At 42.3% G+C, this 20,003-nt stretch overlaps 1 protein-coding gene across 1 annotated transcript in view; it reads right to left on the reverse strand.

The window, feature by feature from the left end:
* Window positions 1–19,275, reverse strand: part of JADE3 (jade family PHD finger 3) — a 33,484-nt gene extending 14,209 nt beyond the window's left edge. The window contains exons 1-3 of the mRNA XM_065411757.1: window positions 19,227–19,275; window positions 17,199–17,281; window positions 1,812–1,969 (exon numbers count right to left, since the gene is read on the reverse strand). Coding sequence (XP_065267829.1) covers window positions 1,812–1,969; window positions 17,199–17,281; window positions 19,227–19,275 — 290 coding nt within the window. The remainder of the gene's footprint in view (window positions 1–1,811; window positions 1,970–17,198; window positions 17,282–19,226) is intronic.
* Between the last annotated feature and the right edge of the window lie 728 nt (window positions 19,276–20,003).

Below are 20,003 nucleotides of genomic sequence, written 5' to 3' on the forward strand. Positions count from 1 at the left end.
GTTTATTGCCCATGACCTGTCCATGACTTTTCCTAAAAATAACCAGACAAAATCTTAACCTGAACCATGAAGTCACTGTTGTCAAAGAGAGAGAGAGAGAAAAAAAAGCCTTTTAAAAGCAGGCTTGGGATTGAGTTTTTAATCCAGAAACTGAGGGATAGTCTAAGCGGGAGGCTGTCCATGAATGCTGAATCTCCCCCTATAGCTGGGGGTACGCTGGAAAGCTGTTAAAAGGTGATAAGTAACTTGTATTGTTTTATCTAAAAGGGAAGAGTAAAGCCTGAGGTTGCGTCTATGTTCACTTTCCTTTACTATTTTATCCTTGAATCGGTGTTTTTTCTATGAAATAAACTGTTGGTTTATTTATACCTCAAGTAGGTGTCTGTTGTGCAACCTATATGGAGTGTGTATGCCAAATAAAGCTGGTATCTGGGAGGGGGGGGGGTCTAGTTTCATGCCTTCAGGGGTGACAAACCAGAGGGGGACCAGTTTGATTGTCTGGTACTTGAGTTTTTAAGGAGAATGGATTTGGGGAGACTTGAGACTGCAAGGGCTGTTGGTATCACCTTGCAAGGATAACTAGGCTGAGAGAGCAGGGTGAGACTTTCTGCTTGTTGGCTGGCTACTGGTGTCGGAGATCTGAACCAGAGATACTGCATAAAAGACCCAAGGTTACAGGGCAGATGGTGACAGAACCCCTTACTGGTCTGGGTGATCCCCAAAGTATCAGTCATCACATTTCAAAAAGGGAAAGTGGTTAGAGGTCTTCTTGGAGGGGCTCACAAATGATTAGCAACTCTGAAGACTGTAATTATTTAAGTCCCCAAGTCAAAGAGGCTCTGCTAGTGCACAGAGGTCCACCAATGCAAAACTAATTGCAGGATCAAGAGCATTAGACTGGAAAATAGAAGGAAAATGTACACTGAAGTGGTAGAGAGTTTAGGAGAATGAATAGCGCACACACACACACACACACACACACACACATTTTGACTGTAATATATTTATTTTACAGTGAAAGTTCCCAGCCGCTTATGTCAGGGCAGAAACAGGTTACTGGAGATGGCTAGGAAGGATGCTCATGCCCCCCAAAAATGATTCTGGGAGGTTCTTACCTTCCTCTGAAGCTTTGACAGATATCAGTCACTGCTGGAGACTAGATCCCATCTGAGGTGGATTAAGTGTTTGCTGCATTATTACAATTTATGTTGTCCTGTTTTTATGGGTAGATTTATGTAATATGACCAATGCAACAGAATACTGTTTTCTATTTGGAATTGTATTTGATTGGTCACAATAAGTTAGATGACCGTTTTATGCAGTGCGCCAAATGCTCAAAGAAAGCATTTTTCTTTTTGTTTTTCAGTTTGATCCTAGTTATGAGTAGTGCATGTTTGCTTTCTGCCTTCAGTTCAGATCTGCCTATTCTCTCCCAGCCCCAAGTACCACTGACATCTCCAAATAGGTAATACACCTCTACCCCGATAGAACGCTGTCCTCAGGAGCCAAAAAAAATCTTACCGCGTTATAGGTGAAACCGCGTTATATCAAACTTGCTTTGATCTGCCAGAGCGCGCAGCCCCGCCCCCCTGGAGCGCTGCTTTACCGCGTTATATCCGAATTCGTGTTATATCGGGTCGCGTCATATCAGGGTAGAGGTGTATTTTAATTTTAAAAGATTTTTGGACTTGGGAGGCAGGTTTAAGTATACCAAGCAAGCAAGCATTAGCTGCAATTAGATTGTAAATCCTTGAGACTCATTTTATGTTTTGTCCAGTACCAAAACACATTCAATGTTTAAGACTAATTACCTAAGAGAAGGCTGTGGAATCGTGTCGGGACTGGCTGGGACCTGAACACCCTTTTCCCATTCTTGTTTCCATGTGTCGGCAAAGAGGTAATATTCATCAGGGTTAACATGGTGAGAGTCTGGGAGTTTCATGGCACTAATGAGGTCCTTCCGGAACACCTGCAAAGAAAACCCAGATATCCTATTTGAGAGAAGGCAGGTGTATTAAATGGAGTCTTAATCATTCTCCCTTCCCCTAACACAATAACCAACCTGTTAACACATTTAATGTGGTCTATTTGTCACGTAGTCTTAAAGTCTTTCTAAATTGTAATTTTTCAACTCACTGCCCCACACACCCCTTGTTCACTGTCTTGCAGCAGAAGCTACGTGTCCTTCCCTACTCCTGCTCCCTCCCTCCCCTCACACAAGAGCCTTTCTGCCTCCTGAGGCCTCCCCAATCCCACTGAGCACCAGGAAATCCCACCCTCACCAGACTGGGAGCCTCACATTGCTAGTCCATACCCTCCGAGACATTAGAATCATAGAATATCAGGGTTGGAAGGGACCTCAGCAGGTCATCTAGTCCAACCCCCTGCTCAAAGCAGGGCCAATTCCGAACTAAATCATCCCAGCCTGGGCTTTGTCAAGCCTGACCTTAAAAACCTCTAAGGAATGAGATTCCACCACCTCCCTAGGTAACCCATTCCAGTGCTTCACCACCCTCCTAGTGAAAGTGTTTCCTAATATCCAACCTAAACCTCCCCAACTGCAACTTGAGACCATTACTCCTTAGTCCCATTTCTTCACAGAAAACCACTGTGGGCTTTATACTAGGGCTGTCAAGCGATTAAAAAAAAATTGTGATTAATAGCGTAATTAATTGCACTGTTAAACAATAGAATACCATTTATTTAAATATTTGTGCATGTTTTCTACATTTAAAAAATATTGATTTCAATTACAACACAGAATACGATGTGTACAGTGCTCACTTTATATTTATTTTTGATTACTAGTATTTTCATGGTAAAAAGAGAAATAGTATTTTTCAATTCATTTAATACAAGTACTGCAGTGCAATGTCTATCATGAAAGTTGAACTTACAAATGTAGAATTATGTACAAAAAAGCTGCATTCAAAAATAAAACTGTAAAATTTTAGAGTCTGCAAGTCCACTCAGTCCTACTTCTTGTTCAGCCAATTGCTCAGACAAACAGGTTTGTTTACATTTGCAGGAGATAATGCTGCCCACTTCTTGTTTACAATGTCACCTGAAAGTGAGAACAGGCACCAGAGAAGGGGGTCGGCTTATGAACGGGTATAGAGAGGGAGAGATGGGATACAGCCCCTCCCCCCAACAGAGGGAGCAAGGAGAGGCAGCAGAGCCAGAAGGGAAGAGGAGGGGCCAGAGTCTCTCCGCTTCTGGCCACGTTGCTCTCCTCCCAGCCTCCGAAGCAGCTGCAGCTCCAGGGCTGGCAGGCTGCAGCCGTGCCGCTTGGCCCCACCCCCCCAGAGCAGGCTGCCGCCGCGCCGCCCGGTCTGGCCCACCAGAGCAGGCTGTGGCTGCGGCTGCGCTGCCCAGCCTGCCAGAGCAGTTCCAGCCAGGCCAGAGACATCCTCCCCTGGCCCTCCCCAGATAAGGTGGGAAGGGATGGTATGGGGAGAGTGTGGGGGTCCCAGGCTAGGGGAAGGGTCATGTGGGGGGTGGTCACAGGGGTTACTCCCCTGACTCCCAGATTCTCCCCCCAAAAAAATTTCCCCACCAGTTGCTGTCCTGGCCTGTCAGGGTAAGCAGCTGGCGCGCCAGGACACCTTTGTTTACTTAGGTTTACCTCCGTGCCTGCGGACGCTCGAGGTAAACAAAACCATCTTGGCCCGCCAATGGCTTATCCTGATGGCCCGGGAGCCAAAATTTGCTGACCCCTGAATTATAGTGTCGGCTTATGAATGTGTTATAAAAATTTTTCCATTTTTTACTTATCCATCTTTGGGGGTGGGGGTAGATCGGCTTATAAACGAACCGGCTTATGATCGAGTATATACAGTAATTTTGTTTAATCGCTATTACTTTTTTTTTAGTTAATCAAGATAGTTAACTGCAATTAATCAACAGCCTACTTTATACCCATTTCCCTCTACCTCTATCTTGAGGTTTACTATCTCCCTGCTGCTCACTCGCTCCAGACTGAAGTAGTGGTCAATTAGCAGCAACTAGGGGAGGCAGAGTGTAGGTAATCAGTCCCAGCACGGGTGTTGAAGTAGGGTCACTCAGAACCCTAGGCAAGAGTCCCTACTCACCTCTGCCTTGGTGGCCAGACACTCTTCTCCTACCTCTGCCTCCTCAACCTACCCAACACCCTCCAGACACTGGTCTGTCCTCAGTGTATAGGACACTGAAACTAGACAGTATCTTAAGAATTAAAGTTAAACTAAAGAGACTTTACAATGCTCAATATTATATTCAGGATTCTGTGCGTCTTACGACAGCAACCATACAATCCTGTTTCAGCATTATTCAGTACAAGCCGTATAATGCAATACATGCTTTCTAAAAAAAATAATAATAATCACAAACACTGAGTAATCGCACTAAGTTCTTTTTGCACTGATATGGTTTAAAAAAGGAATTAAGTTTCTTGAAACTAAACACAATGTTGTTTTAACGGAATAAGCTCCAGAGACTGCCTCCTCTAGTTTGTCTCTTCAAAAAGGTAGGTACACACAATTTAGCAAAGTGATTTAAGTGAAGGGCACATTTACAGTTTGAATTAGCTAGAAGTTAATAAATGCACTGGTAAACTACGAATGTATTTATACATTGAGCAAAAGCAGTTACCATGGCTTGTTTCAAAGAAACTGGCCTCAGGTGGACGTCATGGCTGATCACGCTCAACAAAACAAAAAAACCCTGTAAGCCAAAAGTGATCTAATGGGCAAAAATCAAAAGAAGGGAAAATTATCTCTGATGGATTGGTGGAACTCTTGGTACCACTGAGATAATGTCAGATAAAAACAGTAAGAGGTTTCAGATTCACAGCTCCTTTTATCCTCTTCAATCTGATGGTATTAGCCATTTTAAGATTGGTTTAGAATCCTCTTCAGAATTTTATTGGCCTACACCCTCAGTCTGAAATAGATTTTGAAGCTGTGTAGGATGGTACAGCTAAACATGCTTTTTTGCAAACTCATTGTAAAAAGAATCTGAGCATTTCTAACCATGGGCCTACTGGAAAAAGAGTAACCATTTTTTCCCCCCCTAAAGCAAGTGATCTAGCAAAACTTGAAATATGAATTGGGTCTAGTTATTAAAACTCCATTTTAAATCAATCAGGCAGACAGTTTCATTATTATACAAGCATGTTTGTATTATTTTAAAATGAACACAACCATGTCTGTCTTATTAAGGTAGGCTGCCGGTAATCTGGGGCAGAAATGGCAGCTCATACCACCACATCAGCTTATTTTATACATAGAAGAAGGAGCGCACATTAAACAGAAGCTTAACAAAAATAAATAAACTATAACAGACCCCAGAGTCTCCACCACCTAATGTCCTTATATTAGAGCACTCAGTTTACAGAAGTCTTCTGTTGTAAGATTCCTCAAGTAACCAAACCTTTAGAAGCTACTTACTAACTCCAAAGTCAAACTTTGGAGAGTAATTTATAACCAATTGCAGCACCGGCCCCAGACATGTTGTTAAAGCTTGCCCTAGCTATCTCATTGTTGATTAGAAGCATACTGGCAATAACTAGCTCTGAAGTTTCCCTATACTGGAGCGAGAACTTAAATCTGTTGAAACACCCAATTTTTCTAAGCAGTGTAATATAATAAATAAAACAAAGTGTTTTATACCAATTCAAACCCACGTGATTTCCATCTTTACTGTGGAAGAGGACTGGGGGGAGGAGGAGGGGATGTATAAGAAATACTAACATGGCACACTTCTGAAGAGTCCCAGAAAAACTCAATATATTTAAAAATAGCAGTTACTGGCTTAATTATTTGAGAAGACACTATTTAATGTTATTTAAGGCAGTGCTTTACACACTACCACTTGTAAGTACTGGCTGAAACTAAAGCCACAGAAGACTTCATATCAAAACAGAGTGATTACTAGTACTAGCAGTGAAAGCGCTATTAGAGAAGTCAGTATTCTCACAACACAGCTTTAAGTTGAGTTCATCTTCTCATCATCCATTATATATGAGAGTTGTGTCATCTATATTTTTAGAACACAAGTCCCTTGGGACCTGGACTATTTTTTTTCTTTGTTGCACAGTACCAACCACACGGTCTGTGCTCAGCAATATTAAGTACCAGATACTCTGCTTCAGACACTAAAATAGATTTACAGTAGCGGTATCACTAGTGGCCAATCAATCAGATGTAATTGTTAGGCATATAGGGGCTCTAAAGCAGGGGTAGTCAATAGGCAGACCATGGGGCAAATCTGCACCACCAGACGCTTTTGAACGGACCCTGAAATCTTTTTATTTATCATTATTGTTATTTTCTCTGGAGTCTGGACCTTGACTATACGTTGACCAAGAAATGTGGACCTTGACACAAAAAATTGACTACCCCGCTCTAAATCATAAGGAACCCAACATCTGACCAAAGTTTCCTTGGTACACAGTTTTCTTTCATAGTTACCGAAATGTTGTAACTTAGCTTTTCTTTCAGAGATCTTGCCATTGTTACAAAGCCATCTATAGTTCTGTCCATCAGCCACAAACCTGGTTTTTCACCTTTGACCAAGCAGCCTCTTCCAACAGTTAAAAGCTCTCACTCAGAGAGCAAAAACATATCGAATATTAGTCACCTTACAATTCTTCGCTACTACAAGACCTGGTGCAAGTAGGATAATTAATTCATTATTATTAAGTTATTAATTCAGTTAAATTATTTTCAGCATTTGTCCTCAATACTGTCACTATGCCAAACAGATTTGGCAAAGAATGGACCTCTTTCAAAAGGGAACACAGTGTCTGGAAATCTAGCTTTCCTTATAGTTGTATATATTTTGGAGCAGTCTTAAAATTCCCTCTCGTTGGCCAGATCTTTGGAGCAGTAGTGATTCCAAGGGATTGTGTTCTATCTGCACTCTTAGGAAGTGAAGGCAGTGATCTCTATCTAAAACAGGAAATATAACCTCAAACCTGAGTCATCCCAAGGGACTGCAAGCTTATCAAAAATCACTTTAGATCCTAAAATATGAAGTCTGTAGAAAAACAGACCTCAAAAAGTCACTTGCATATGTAACCTCTATGCACATTTAAGATGCAAGCTAATCTGAAGATAGTACAGTAGCTGCATGTGAGTCAAATAATTTCAATATGGTCCTGATACAAAGCAGAGACTTTAAATACACCATTATATGACAATCTAGAATCCTGAAGATGAAACTTATCAGTAAGACAGGAAGTTGGGAATGTTTATTATTGCCCAGTATACATTTGCAGGACATAATTACTTATAATATAAATAAATATTCAGGTATGTCTTACAAACAAATCCAGTGTCCCCATGTAACACTTTAAAAAGGCAATTTCATATAGTTATTGAAAGCTATATGGAAATGGAGTACTTACGAATAAAAGGATGTTCTCCTTATTTCTTAGGTTAAGCACATGCTGAATTCTAATTGGCTACTCCATATCCTATTGGATATCCATATCCTACAACACAGCTATCAGAACTTGTCTATGCAAAGCAGCAATGGCACTATTGCGGTGTGATTTCTAAAGCACACTAACGTGTGTCATGCACTAACTGGTCTTTGTGGACCCCGCTGGTATGCACTAAAGTTCCCTAGTGCACTTTTAACGTAGTACTGTAACAGTTTGAAACAATACTAAGTTAAAACATGCTACAGAACTTTTAATGAGCACTAGCAGGATCTACATGGATCAGTTAGTGTGCAACAGATGCGCTTTAAAGTCACACCCTCATAGTGCACATTACCCCATGATGTAGACAAGCCCTTAGTATATCTAGTCCCCTCCTCACCCATTTACCTCACACACACAAAACCAGTTACTAAGTTTCCATAATTGTTCTTCTAGCTGTGTTGCTCATGTCCATTCCAATATAAGTGTATACTCACCCTGAGCACCACTGCCAGAAAGTTTTTCCTTCAGTGGTATCCGTCAGGTCGGCTCTGGTGCCCCCATGGCGTCGGTATAAAGAGGCCTGCCGACCCGTCGCCCCCTCAGTTCCTTCTTGCCAGCTAACTCTGACAGATGGGCTGGTGGTGGGGAGGGGGGTTGGAATGGACATGCGCAACATCTCGAAGAATAGTTATGGAAGTTTACTAATCATTTTTAATTTGAGTGCTTGCTCATGTCCATTCCAATGTAGGTGACTCCCAAACAGTTGCGGCGGTGGAGGGTTCGGAGTTCATTGGCATGCTGATTGTAATACCGCTCGGCTAAAACCCACGTCGTGTCTAGCATGCTGGGTGATGGCATAATGAGATGCCAAGAATGTTGCTGCTCTACACATGTGCTGGATAGGAACTTGAGCTACGAACGCAGCCGAAGATGCTTGAGCCCTGGTAGAATGCACCGTTAGGGCAGGAGGACCTTTGCCGGGTCGTAGCATGTGCGGATATAGAAAGTGATCCACGATGAGATTCTCTGGCCAAGACTGAAAGGCCTTTCATCATGTCTGCAATGGCCACAAAAAGCCGTGTAGATTTTCAAAATGATTTAGTCCTTTCTATATAGAAGGCTAGTACACATCTGACATCCAGGGAGTGGAGTCTCTGTTCCTCTCTATTGGCATGAGACTTTGGATAGAAGACCAGAAGGAAAATATCCTGGTTACTGGATGTGGCTGCAATAGAACCTTGATCTTGAAGAAGACCGTATAAGGCAGCTCCGATTAAGAGCTAGGATTTCTGAGACCCTTCTGGCAGAAGTAATGGCCACTAGGAAGTCTGCCTTGCAGGACAGGTAGAGCAGAGCACCACATTGCCAGGGGTTCAAATGGGGGGTCCTGTCAGCCACACCAACACAGAGTGACCCTGTGGCCCAGGAAGGAGCAGAACTGAAGACACTTCCTGTTGTGCCTTATCATGAACAGGTCTATGTGGGGAGTCCCTCATTTCTGGAAGAGGCGTCTCACGATGTCTGGACGGATGGACCACTTATGGTGGCTGGAGAAGGATCTGCTGAGGTGATCCGCTACCTTGTTCTTAGTAAACACAGGATCTAGTTTTTGCCCAAGGTAATGTGGGCTCACGCCCGATAAAAGTGGAACAAACAGTTCACAAAAACTGGGTCCATACTTCAGCCTAGTAAATTGCCCCGAGCATCCCATCAAAAGGCCTGCTTGGACCCCGCCAAGTGTCTGGGGGAGGAGAGAGAGGGAGCAGGCATGGACACAGACGAGGATTGGGGCAGAGGTCTCCTAAAACCCTTACTCTTCCTCCTATTGTAGTCCTGCTGGGCAGGAAGAACAGAGCAGATAGCTGAGGTTTATAGGGCTTCCTCGAGGGAGCCAGTGTATGCAGTCTGGCTCCTGGCCCTAACCTTTCCTAAGCAGAAGGGTTGAAGGCACAGGTCAGAAGAGGAAAAAAACATTTCAGAACAGCTTCTAGAATGTGCTCTCTGAAAAACTAGATCCTGTGCTTACTAAGCAAGAAACTAAGACAAACTGACACAAAATGCTGTTTTACTTGGTAAACACGAGCACTACTTTCCTACCCCCCAAAAAATAAAAAACAACAAACAGTAACAACAATAAAATATTCAATAAAGATCTTCATGTGGTCATATCTCATTAACGGAATATCTTTTGTAAAGCATGTCCTTAACTGTTATTATAGTTAAGCACCTCCCTACTGGAAAGAAAGGCAAGCTCAAAATCAAGTACTATTTTTGTTTATTTATTTAGTAAGGAAAATATACAGAATATTCTAACCAGAGCCACAAATACCAGTCAACTCAACTAGAAGCAGCTGCTATGCTGATGTGGTTGTTGCAAGAAGCCATTTTACTAGACAAATACCAAAACAAATAAAAAAAATCCTACGTTAGAAAGTGTCAGCTAGAAGAGTGGGGAAAACAAGGCTGCTCCACTAACAAGCTCTTTCATAACACTTTACATGCTCAAATCACTGTATACACTTCATTGTATATTCTCCATATAGATGATAATTATAGAATTCCTCGCTGAAGGGGAGGGGTTGTGGGTGTCTGGCTCCCCGGCTGGGCTGGCGGGGGAGGCATGGGGGAGGGGGGGGGCGGAAGGAAGGTGGAGACAGAGAAACAGGAACTGGGTTGTCATTGGGGTTTCTTTAACTCTACTCCTGGGGAAAATTTTGTGTGTGTGTCTGTATTGTTGCAGACATACTTGCTGACAGGCATTTTGAAATAAATTACCAAAATAATTCAAACTGGCATGATTATGTAGTGTGATTTTGACAAATACAATTTGCAGAATTTTAAAATATTGTGCGAAGAATTATTATTTTTTCTGGGGTGCAGAATTCCCCTAGGAATAGCACATGCTCAGTAGAGACTTGTTAGATATATTCTCCAAAAGTTCCACCTGTACTAAGCATGCACTCTCCCCTCGCTGCACTTATGTGGGGAATGAACTGCACATGTGACAACCCACAAAGCAAATGAGTATGTTCAATCCTAGGGCTACAGGAGGAGTAAGACTTCCCTGCACCTGCTCCTTCCAGTAGTGGGGGATTCACTGTGCTGGCAGGCACCAATATTGAGATGATAGCTTCCAAGATTATTCAGCACACAAGAGACTGGCACCTAGGCATTGAGGAGGAAGAGAAAACAGCACCCACACTGGAATGCAGAAGGGTAAGAAACAAGGAAGTGGACATGGGGAAGAGAACAAAGAGGCTGGGGAGGAAAAGAGGCTGAAGTCCAACTACTAAAAGCACATTCCCCTGGAGAACCTTTTGTAAAATCATGTGCTTAGTGTTCATTGCCACCTCCAAGGACCAAAGTCTTTGTCATGGGGTTAAACCCAGCGTAGCAGGTACATATCCTAGGATATAATTTTCAGCAGAGGTTTTGCAGCTGAAACCAAGCACCATTTTAATTCATGTCCACCTCTATCCACAGCTGCCTGACTGTTGGACAATCACTATTAAACCTTTTAAAATAAGATGAAGGGATATGTACCAAAAGACCACTTAGAATATACAGAAGCCTAGGCAAAATATTCATTTTTATTACATTAACCCCTCACCTAAGGCTCAGGAAGAGAGGGTGCAACCTATTTATATGACAATTTATCTTCACTAGTTTGATATTTCTTGGTACTTTTTACCTATTTACTTTGAAATTAAAACAATTATCCTGTAATAAAAATATCAAACATAATATTCCCACATATTAATGTTTTGAACATTTCTAATCTTTGTATAAAATATGCTTTTCAATAGATACAGCCAAAGATTGCTTGTTTACTAAGGTTTGAGGCTTTGTAGGGACCATACTGCTCTGAGATGAAGGCTTCCCAAGGAACTACATATATGCATTACCAAAAATTATTGTGTTTGTATGATCCAATTGCACATTATGGACAGCTGCAAAGCATGCATGGCCCAGCAGTGGGCACTTTTCACACTATAATTCTGCACAGACCAGATGTATATGTCCTTTAATATCGGTCTCATTTTTCAAAGGCTCTTGGCATCTTGGTATTTAAGTGATAAATTTCAATTAGAGGACTAGTTTTGCCCCCACTTAAGTTTACATAAAATCATTCAAATTGGTGGGTTATCTCTAGAGCCAAAGTAGAATTTTTCTACCAAATCTGAAGTGAACCAGATACAGGGTTTTTGAATTGTGACACTTAAAAGTGTTCAGAGTCTAAAGACACACACAAAGCAATTCCCACATTAAAACTGCTTCAATACTGAAGTTGTGGTTGCAGTTATTATTTCATTTAATATCCCCTTGTTCTTGTGTTATGAGACAGGAAGAACAGAAGCTCTAAAAGTACCTTCTGTAGACCATTCATTATTTTATACTTGTATCATGTCCCCTCTTATTCATCTCATTCTTTTCAATCTCCTCAGATGAGAGTTTTTCCTTGGCCTTTGATCATTCTCATCACCTTCCTCTGAACCCCCGTCTAGTAACTCTACAGTATCCTTCTTGCGATAGTGGTGCAGCCTCATTTGGAAAACTGTGCAGTACTCTGACTGGTCACCCAGATTTACACAAAAGAATTATAACAGTCTCCATATTATTCACCATCCCATTACTTATGTATCCCAACACTTTGTTTTTGACCACGGCTGCATCCTGAGCAGAAATCTTCATTGAGTTATCTAAGCCCAGGTTGCCTTCCTGAATTAATATACTTAAGCTGGAAGTTTTTTCCTTCACTGTGCATTAATTTGCTTTTATCAACATTTAATTTAAAATATGCCATCACACTGCCCATTCATACATGGAACCCACGAGAATCATGCCCAATTTCTCATTCAGAGTCTGATCTTGAAAGGTGCACAAATGCTTGCAGACAGTGATCAACAGCTTGCAAGATCAGGCCCTATGATTTCATGTGGCAGGTAATTCCCCCAATATCACTCTACATAAAAGCTTCATACGTCCAGGTTATGAAACTGGGTAACTTGCATGAAAAGAGCAAAGGCTGGTATGGCAACAAAGCACCTCAGCATATCAGAGTCAGATATGTCAATATGAAATACTGTGTGTAAATTTAGTGTCCTCGTGGCCAAGATGGAGTCCTCTCTGCAGGCAGTTTTGGCCAAGAAAAGGTTTGCGCAGGAATGCAGCAGGGAAACTACCTTCCACCCCAAGGGCACCTGTTCCAAACCCCCTGGAGTAAACATACACACCGGAATAGTACAATATAGGAAAGGGAAATATTTGTTTACAGAGGGATGAATGGAGGGGGGGGGGAAACAAAGGGGGGAATGTAGGGGGAGCAGTAAAACAGGATTACATCCAACACGAGGTCCCGCAGGCCCAGTGGTACCACAATACGAAAGGGCAGATACTGAGCAGTGTCTCTACACTAAGAGTTTTGGGCAAAGTTCCAGTCTGGCAGTGAGTCTCAGGTGCTCCTAGTCATCTTTGGTGCCAGTAAACTTTCCCCAACAAACCCCTCTGGTGCCCTATTCTGCCACTCTCTGAAAATCCACACAGAGTGACAACCTCCCACTTAGCTAGCTACAGCTTCCCTTCTTATTCCCAATGCAAAGTTACCAGCCCCAGTACTCTCAGACCCATACAGCTCTAAGCAACAGATATACTGGGTCCAGCTCTGGTTTGTCTTTCTTGGGTGATTCCTCCCTGGCACAGTGCTCCTCCGGCAACCCCGGTCGGCCACTCTGTCCCTCCAGGCTTCGGGCAAGTTCTTGGCTGCCTAGATTATCTTTAATCTCCACCCCATCCTCATTGTTTAGATCTGTAACTAGGGGCCTTGATTTCAAAAGGGAAAACTTAAAAAAATGAAGGAGATTAGTTAGGGAAATGGACTGGCCTGAAAAACACAAGGATCTGAATGTAGAGGGGGCTTGGAATTACTTTAAATCAAAATTGCAGAAACTATCTGAAGCCTGCATCCCAAGCAAGGGGAAAAAATTGGTAGAGAAGAGTTGCAGACCAAGCTGGATGTAGAGAAAGCCTACAAGGACTGAAAGATGGGATAGATAGCAAGGAAAGCTACCCTCTTGCAGGTCAGAAAACATAGGGATAAAGTGAGGACTGTCAAAACCCAAGCAAAGCTGGACCTTGCAAAGGAGATTAGAACCAATAGTAACAGTTTGATAGCCACATAAATAGAAAGAAAACAAAGAAAGAAGTTGGACCACTAAACACTGAGGATGGGGTGGAGATTAAAGATAATCTAGGCATGCCCCAACACCTAAACAAATACTTGGCCTCAGTTTTTAATAAGGAAAATTAGGATCTTATAGTGGCAGGATGGCTAATGGAAATGAGGATAATGAAGTAGAAATTACCACATCTGAGGTGGACGTCAAATTTACATCTTAACGGGACTAAATCGGGGGGCCCAGATAATCTCCATCCAAAAATATTAAAGGAACGGGCACATGAAATTCGAAGCCCAATAGCATGAATTTCTAATGAATCTGTAAACTTGGGGGTTGTACCCTATGACTGGAGAATTGCTAACACAGTCCCTAGTTTCAAGAAAGGAAAAAAGTGATCTGGGAACTACAGGCCTATTAGTTAGATCTTAATTGCATGCAAGGTCTTGGAACAAATTTTGAAAGAGAAAATAGTTAAGGACGTAGAAGTTAATGGTAATTGGGACAAAATACAATGTGGTTTTAAAAAGGTAGACCCTGCCAGACCAACCTGCTCTCCTTGTTTGAGGAGGCGGATACAACAACAGGTCATACTGAAAGGTGAACTGTGAGGCTGGAGGGAGATTACTAGCGGAGTTCCCTCAGGGATCAGTCTTGGGACCTGTCTTATTTAACATGTTTATTAATGACTTGGCACAAAAAGTGGGAGCGTTATAATAAAATTTGCAGATGACACAAAGTTGAGAGGTACTGCAAATACAGAGGCTATCATACAAGATTTGGGTGAGTTTGTAAACTGGAGTAATAAAAATGGGATGAAATTTAACAGTGCAAAATCATGCATTTAGGGATTAGCAACAATAATTTTTGTTATAATCTGGGGATTTATCAGTTGGAAGTGACAGAGAGGAGAAAGACCTGGTATATTTGTTGAACACGGAATGACCATGTGCCGCCAATGCAATGCGGACATGAAAAAGGCTAATGCAGTCCTAGGATACATCAGGCGAGGGATTTCCCGTACAGACAGGGAAGTGTTAGTATCATTATACAAGGCACTGGTGAGACCGCATCTGGAATATTGCATGCAATTCTGGTCTCCCATGTTTAAGAAAGACACATTCAAACTGGAACAGGTGCAGAGAAGGGTTATTAGGATGATCAGAGGAACGGAAAACCTACCTTATGAGAAGAGACTCAAAGAGCTTGGTTTGTTTAGCCTAATCAAAAGAAGGCTATGGGGAGATATGCTTGTGCTCTATAAATACATCAGAGAGTAAATAACTCCTCCCCCTCCCTGATATTTAAGTGAAGCGCCAATGTTGACAAGAAAAAATTAATATAAACTGGTTATCGATTAATTTCAAGCCTAAGCTTGATGACAGTTTCTAACAAGGAGTGAAGTTCTTCAACAGTCTTTGAGGGGAATAATGGGGGCCAAAAAAATCAAACTATCTTGAAGACTGAGCATGAGAAGTTTATGATATGATAAGGATATGGTATGATAAGACTGCCTACAATGGCATGCAGCCAATCTGCAACAGCTAGTAGCAAATATCTCCAACGGCTGGTGATGGGACACAGCTCTGAGTTACTACAGAGAATTCTTTCCCAGGGGTCTGGCTGCTGGGTCTTACCCACAGGCTCAGGCTCTAACTGATCACCATATTTGGGGTCAGGAAGAAATTTTCCCCTGTGTCAGATTGGTAGAGACCCTGGGGGTTTTTTGCCTTCCCCTGCAGCATGAGTCACTCGCAGCTTTAAACTAGTGTAAATGGCAGATTCTCTGTAACTTGAAGACTTTAAATCATGATTTGAGAACTTCAGTAACTCAGCCAGCAGTTAGGGGGTCTATTTCAGGTGTGAGTGGGTGAGGTTCTGTGGCCTGCATTGTTCAGGAGGTCAGACTAGATGATCATGATGGTCCCTTCTGGCCTTGAAGTCTATGAGACAACTGAAAGTCACATGCAGAGAGAGAAAGGGGGAAAGGGTTGAGGTTGGACCCAAGGAGTTTGGTAATGTTCCCTTAAGAAGGGCTTAAAAGAAGAAATGAAAAATCAGGACATTCTACAAGAAAATTGTATTTTTTGACATTGAGATTTTTTTTTTTTTTAATCAAGTTGCGAGTGTCCCTTTAAACATAATAGCAAGAAAGCAGGATTTCAAGCACTATTAGAATAGCTGGTCTGATGAAGTTCACAGACACTCAGTTCTTTTTCATCAGACTACACTCTAGCTTCATTGAAAAAGGAGATTCATACTTGGAACATGGTTTGGTTTGCCAATAAGACTGAGTGCATGTTTTGGGGCTAAAGATACGTACTCACAGTTAAGAGACAGAAAACGTAACGTGTAAAGGAAACTAAAGTATGAGAGACACGTGCCTAATTTTAGCTTCCAATAGCTACTACATGCAGCTATACATTTGAGGAGTCTTCATATTTATTGTTGTTCATATGTACGTGTGTATAAAAAGACAGGTGGAAGGGAGTTGGAGCAAAAATAGCAGAGATAGGAGAGTCTCCTGCAGGAACACATGGTAGAGTCACAGCTTAAGGAACCAGGGGAACTGGGTGATAAGAGCATGCCTGGGTAAAGGGATGATGATACAGAATTTTTAAAATAGTGGCAGACATTAATAGTCTCATTCATTGCAGTTCATATTCACCTTTCTGGTAAGAAGGCTGAATTACTGTACAGAGCAAATCCTTAGCAAGATTTCAGTGGTTAAAACTAGAATCTAAGCATATTATTGAAGGATGTGATTTCATAAGGAAACATTTTACCAAAAAAGACAGACTTTCTTGGCAGTGCAAATGACAGGCCACTACATATACTGTTGGTCAATCTTCCGCCATGCTTCAAAACAATTGTTCAGTTTCTCTTTTAAAACATATACTAACATTGGGGAACTTAATTAACACTTGCTAAAAACTAACTTTGGGAGAACAAGATACACATTTTAAACACTGCCTTTTCCCACCAAAAAAAATACATTAAGCCAGTAAGCAGCATTTAATTACGGGACTTCCACCTGCTCTTGAATTCTTACAAGGACAGGCAATCACTGGTCCATTCACAAAATGTAGTCAGCATTTCATTGTGTGCACGCCCCTGCAAATATAGAAGAATTTTGCTGCATATGTTTTCCTGGATGAACCCAATCTAGACATTTATACAACTCCCATCACAGCAGGTGGCTAAAAAGCCTATCATTTTGTACAGCATACATTGTTACCTTGAGGCATGAATCTCTGGTTTAAATTCTGAAGAATCAAAACATTTTCCCCATGCTGTCAGTTCACACTTCCCTCGGCTATCAATAGTCACACCGGCACACATGGGCATTTGTGGTTTTTCGGGAGGGGTGGGGGGGGGGGTTGGAAGGGAGGTTCTCAGCCAGCAGGCGGACGGACTAGGTTGACATGGTCAAGCACAGGGGAGTGGAACCAATTGGTGATAGGCGTGTAGAAAGGGTGAGGCAGCAGGGGGACACAGCAGAGTTAAGAGCTAGATTTGAAGGGATGAGGCTGGAACAAAAAAGCTTAGAGACAAAAAATACATACATTACAAAATAATCAGATTACCACAATCTAAACTTTAACCCTTGTTCTCACCTCAGCAGGTTTCTTTTGTTCATTTGCTGGAGTTTTTGATTTACTCCTGTATTTGGAACAAGAGGAAAAGGAAGTGGAAGGACCTATTTAAAAAAAAAAAAAAAAAAAATACAAGAGTTTAGTTGCAACTCACTGAATTTCATGTAATTCCTCAATATATTACAAGGCACTATAGACTTGAATCATCTTTCTGGATCAGCTGTACCCAAACAGGAACTCTCATGAAGTCTGTAGGTCCGACCACAGCCTCTTCTCAATACGTGTACTTTCAGAAAGAATAAGTGAAACAGTGATCAGAATATTCCCTGCTCTGCCTGATGCCCAGCAAGTGAGAGCAGAGAGGACACGATTATGCAGATTCCTTCCCTTTCCACCAGCAATGTTCCCTCTAATTTTTTACATTCATGTGCGGAATCAATTGTGTTATGTGCACCCATATGGAGGTGATCTGTGGTGAGGGTCTGGCTGAGGGGTTCGGAGTGTGAGAGGGGGCTCAGGGCTGGGGACAGAGGGTTGAGGTGCAGAGGGTGAAGGCTCTGGAGGGGGGTGTGGGCTCCCAGGTGGGACCGTGGACGAGGGGATTGGGGTGCAGGAGGAGCTCAGTGCTAGGGCAGAGGGTTGAGATTTGGGGGGATGAGGGCTCTGGCTGGGGTGTGGACCCTGGAGTGGGGCTGGGGATGAAGGGTTCAGGAGGGGGCTCAGGGCTGTGGCAGAGGGTTGGGATGCGGGCTCTGGGGTTGGACCAGAGATGAGGGGTTTGGGGTGTAGGCTGCCCCAGGGCTGCAGTGGGGAGAGAGAGGACTCCCCCACCCCTCTCTTGCCACAGCAGCTCGGGGCTGGGGGAGTAGCACCTCTCCTCTCCTCAGCAGCTCCGCCAGGGCCAGGCCAGAGGAGGGGCACCTCTCCCTGCCTGCAAGGCCCTTGAGAGCCTGCTGCACAGCCACGCAGCTTACAGGGAACTTAGCTTTCCACCCAATGCAGGCAATACTGGAGGGAGCAAGAGTACAGGAGGACTGAGGGAGACTAGAGAATCAAGATGGTGTTAAACTAAAGTGCAGAGATGCACAAAAATCACTGTCACTGCACTGCAAGTTTTTAAGAAGATACTGGCTCAATCTGTGATGCAATATATCATGTTTGTGTGACTCAAATGCAACATCAGCTGCTTATAGTGTCATAGATTTATGCAATGCTTAATAAAAAACAGATCAGTCACTGCCCTGAAGAGTTTACACAATTTGATCCAGGGCCTCTACACCCACAACTCAGTATCTCAAAGGGAAAGACAAAAATATAAACCAAAAGTGTGCCAAGAAAATTAAGACAAAGTTTAAGACATTTGGTAGATATCTTTTCCATTTAGATCTCAATCCTGCAAGCTGATCTGCATGGGTAGAATCCTGAACCCCTGTGGAGCCCAATTGCCATTTATATAAATGCTAAAAAGGATGTCCCATTCATCTCTAGGCACACTTAACATGAGTGTAAAAACACATCTTAAGTGAAGTATTTTCAGATACATATACCTTCTCCCGCAAACAGTTCTCTACCCCTACAATTACAATTTTTCCACTGAGGCTCTGCACAGGCATAGACAATCATTCACATGGATCAGCTTTCAGAATTAGGGCCTCGTAACACAAACACATGGTTAAAAAAAATATATATATACACAATACATACACACACACACACATTCATTTCTGACTACATCCAATTCTCCTCGAGAGCGCACGCTCTCCTGCATTATGGAATTTTCTATGAAAAGGAAAGATGTACACATTATGTTTAAATTCTGCACAAGATTCAAATTTTCTTCCTGAAATTATCAGGGTTTTGTAATTTCATCTCTCTGATAATAGATTTCAGTATTTTGAATTCTGTAGAAAAGCAAAAAAGGAAAGGAAATCAAACTTTTTTTTTTTTTTTTTTTTTTTTTAAAAAGAGGTAAAACAGTTTGCCCTCAAACCACAGGAGGAAACCACAAGAGGGTGATAGACCAAGGGAAGATTAATGCATACTACTTACTCTCATTGTCTGAACTGTCACTGGTGCTTAGATGCCTGTGGCGTTTCATCCTGACGCATCCTAAAGACAGAAAGAAAGTTGATACCATCCATTCTACCAGGCAATCAAAGGACTTGCTTACACACTTCCCCGCAGTTTGGACTATGGGGCTGTGAATAGCAGCGCATACCAAGCTGCTGCACTGTAACTTCTCCGTGTGATGCTGCAGGCGGAAACTAAGAAGTTCCTAATTTGCCTCAATTAATCCTGTTTCAAAATGATTACATTAAATGAAAAATAGGAACCTTTTAGTTCACATCTGCAGCATTCACACAGGGGAGTTACCATCCAGCACTTTGGTGCACACTGCTATTCACACTAACGTAATCCAAACTGTGGGGCAGTGTCGACATGCCCAAAGTCTCTGTGGATCCTGCTGGTTCACAGGAGGCTAGTCACACAAAGCAGGATTTCTCTGAAGAGTTTTTTCAAGTATGTAACTATCTGGTGATCTAGCAATTGTTAATCACAAACAAAATGTCAGTGGCCTGACACACAGAGCTCTATTTATGAGATTTTAATATCCTTAGAGTTAATCACAAACAAAATGTCCCCTTTAAACTTTTTTTAGAAGCAAGTTCAACCTGCTCAACACTGGTTGCTTTCTATATCCCATCTGCTCAGCTAAAGGAAGAGTTGCCATGGTGGCAGTTGCTAGTGGAGTGGGCAGAAGCACAGAAATAAGATGGCAATAGACTAAGACAGGGAGATAGATATAAGTACAAACCACCTTTAGAA

Source organism: Emys orbicularis, chromosome 1 (genome assembly GCF_028017835.1).
Source record: "Emys orbicularis isolate rEmyOrb1 chromosome 1, rEmyOrb1.hap1, whole genome shotgun sequence".
Classification (NCBI taxonomy): Eukaryota; Metazoa; Chordata; order Testudines; family Emydidae; genus Emys; species Emys orbicularis.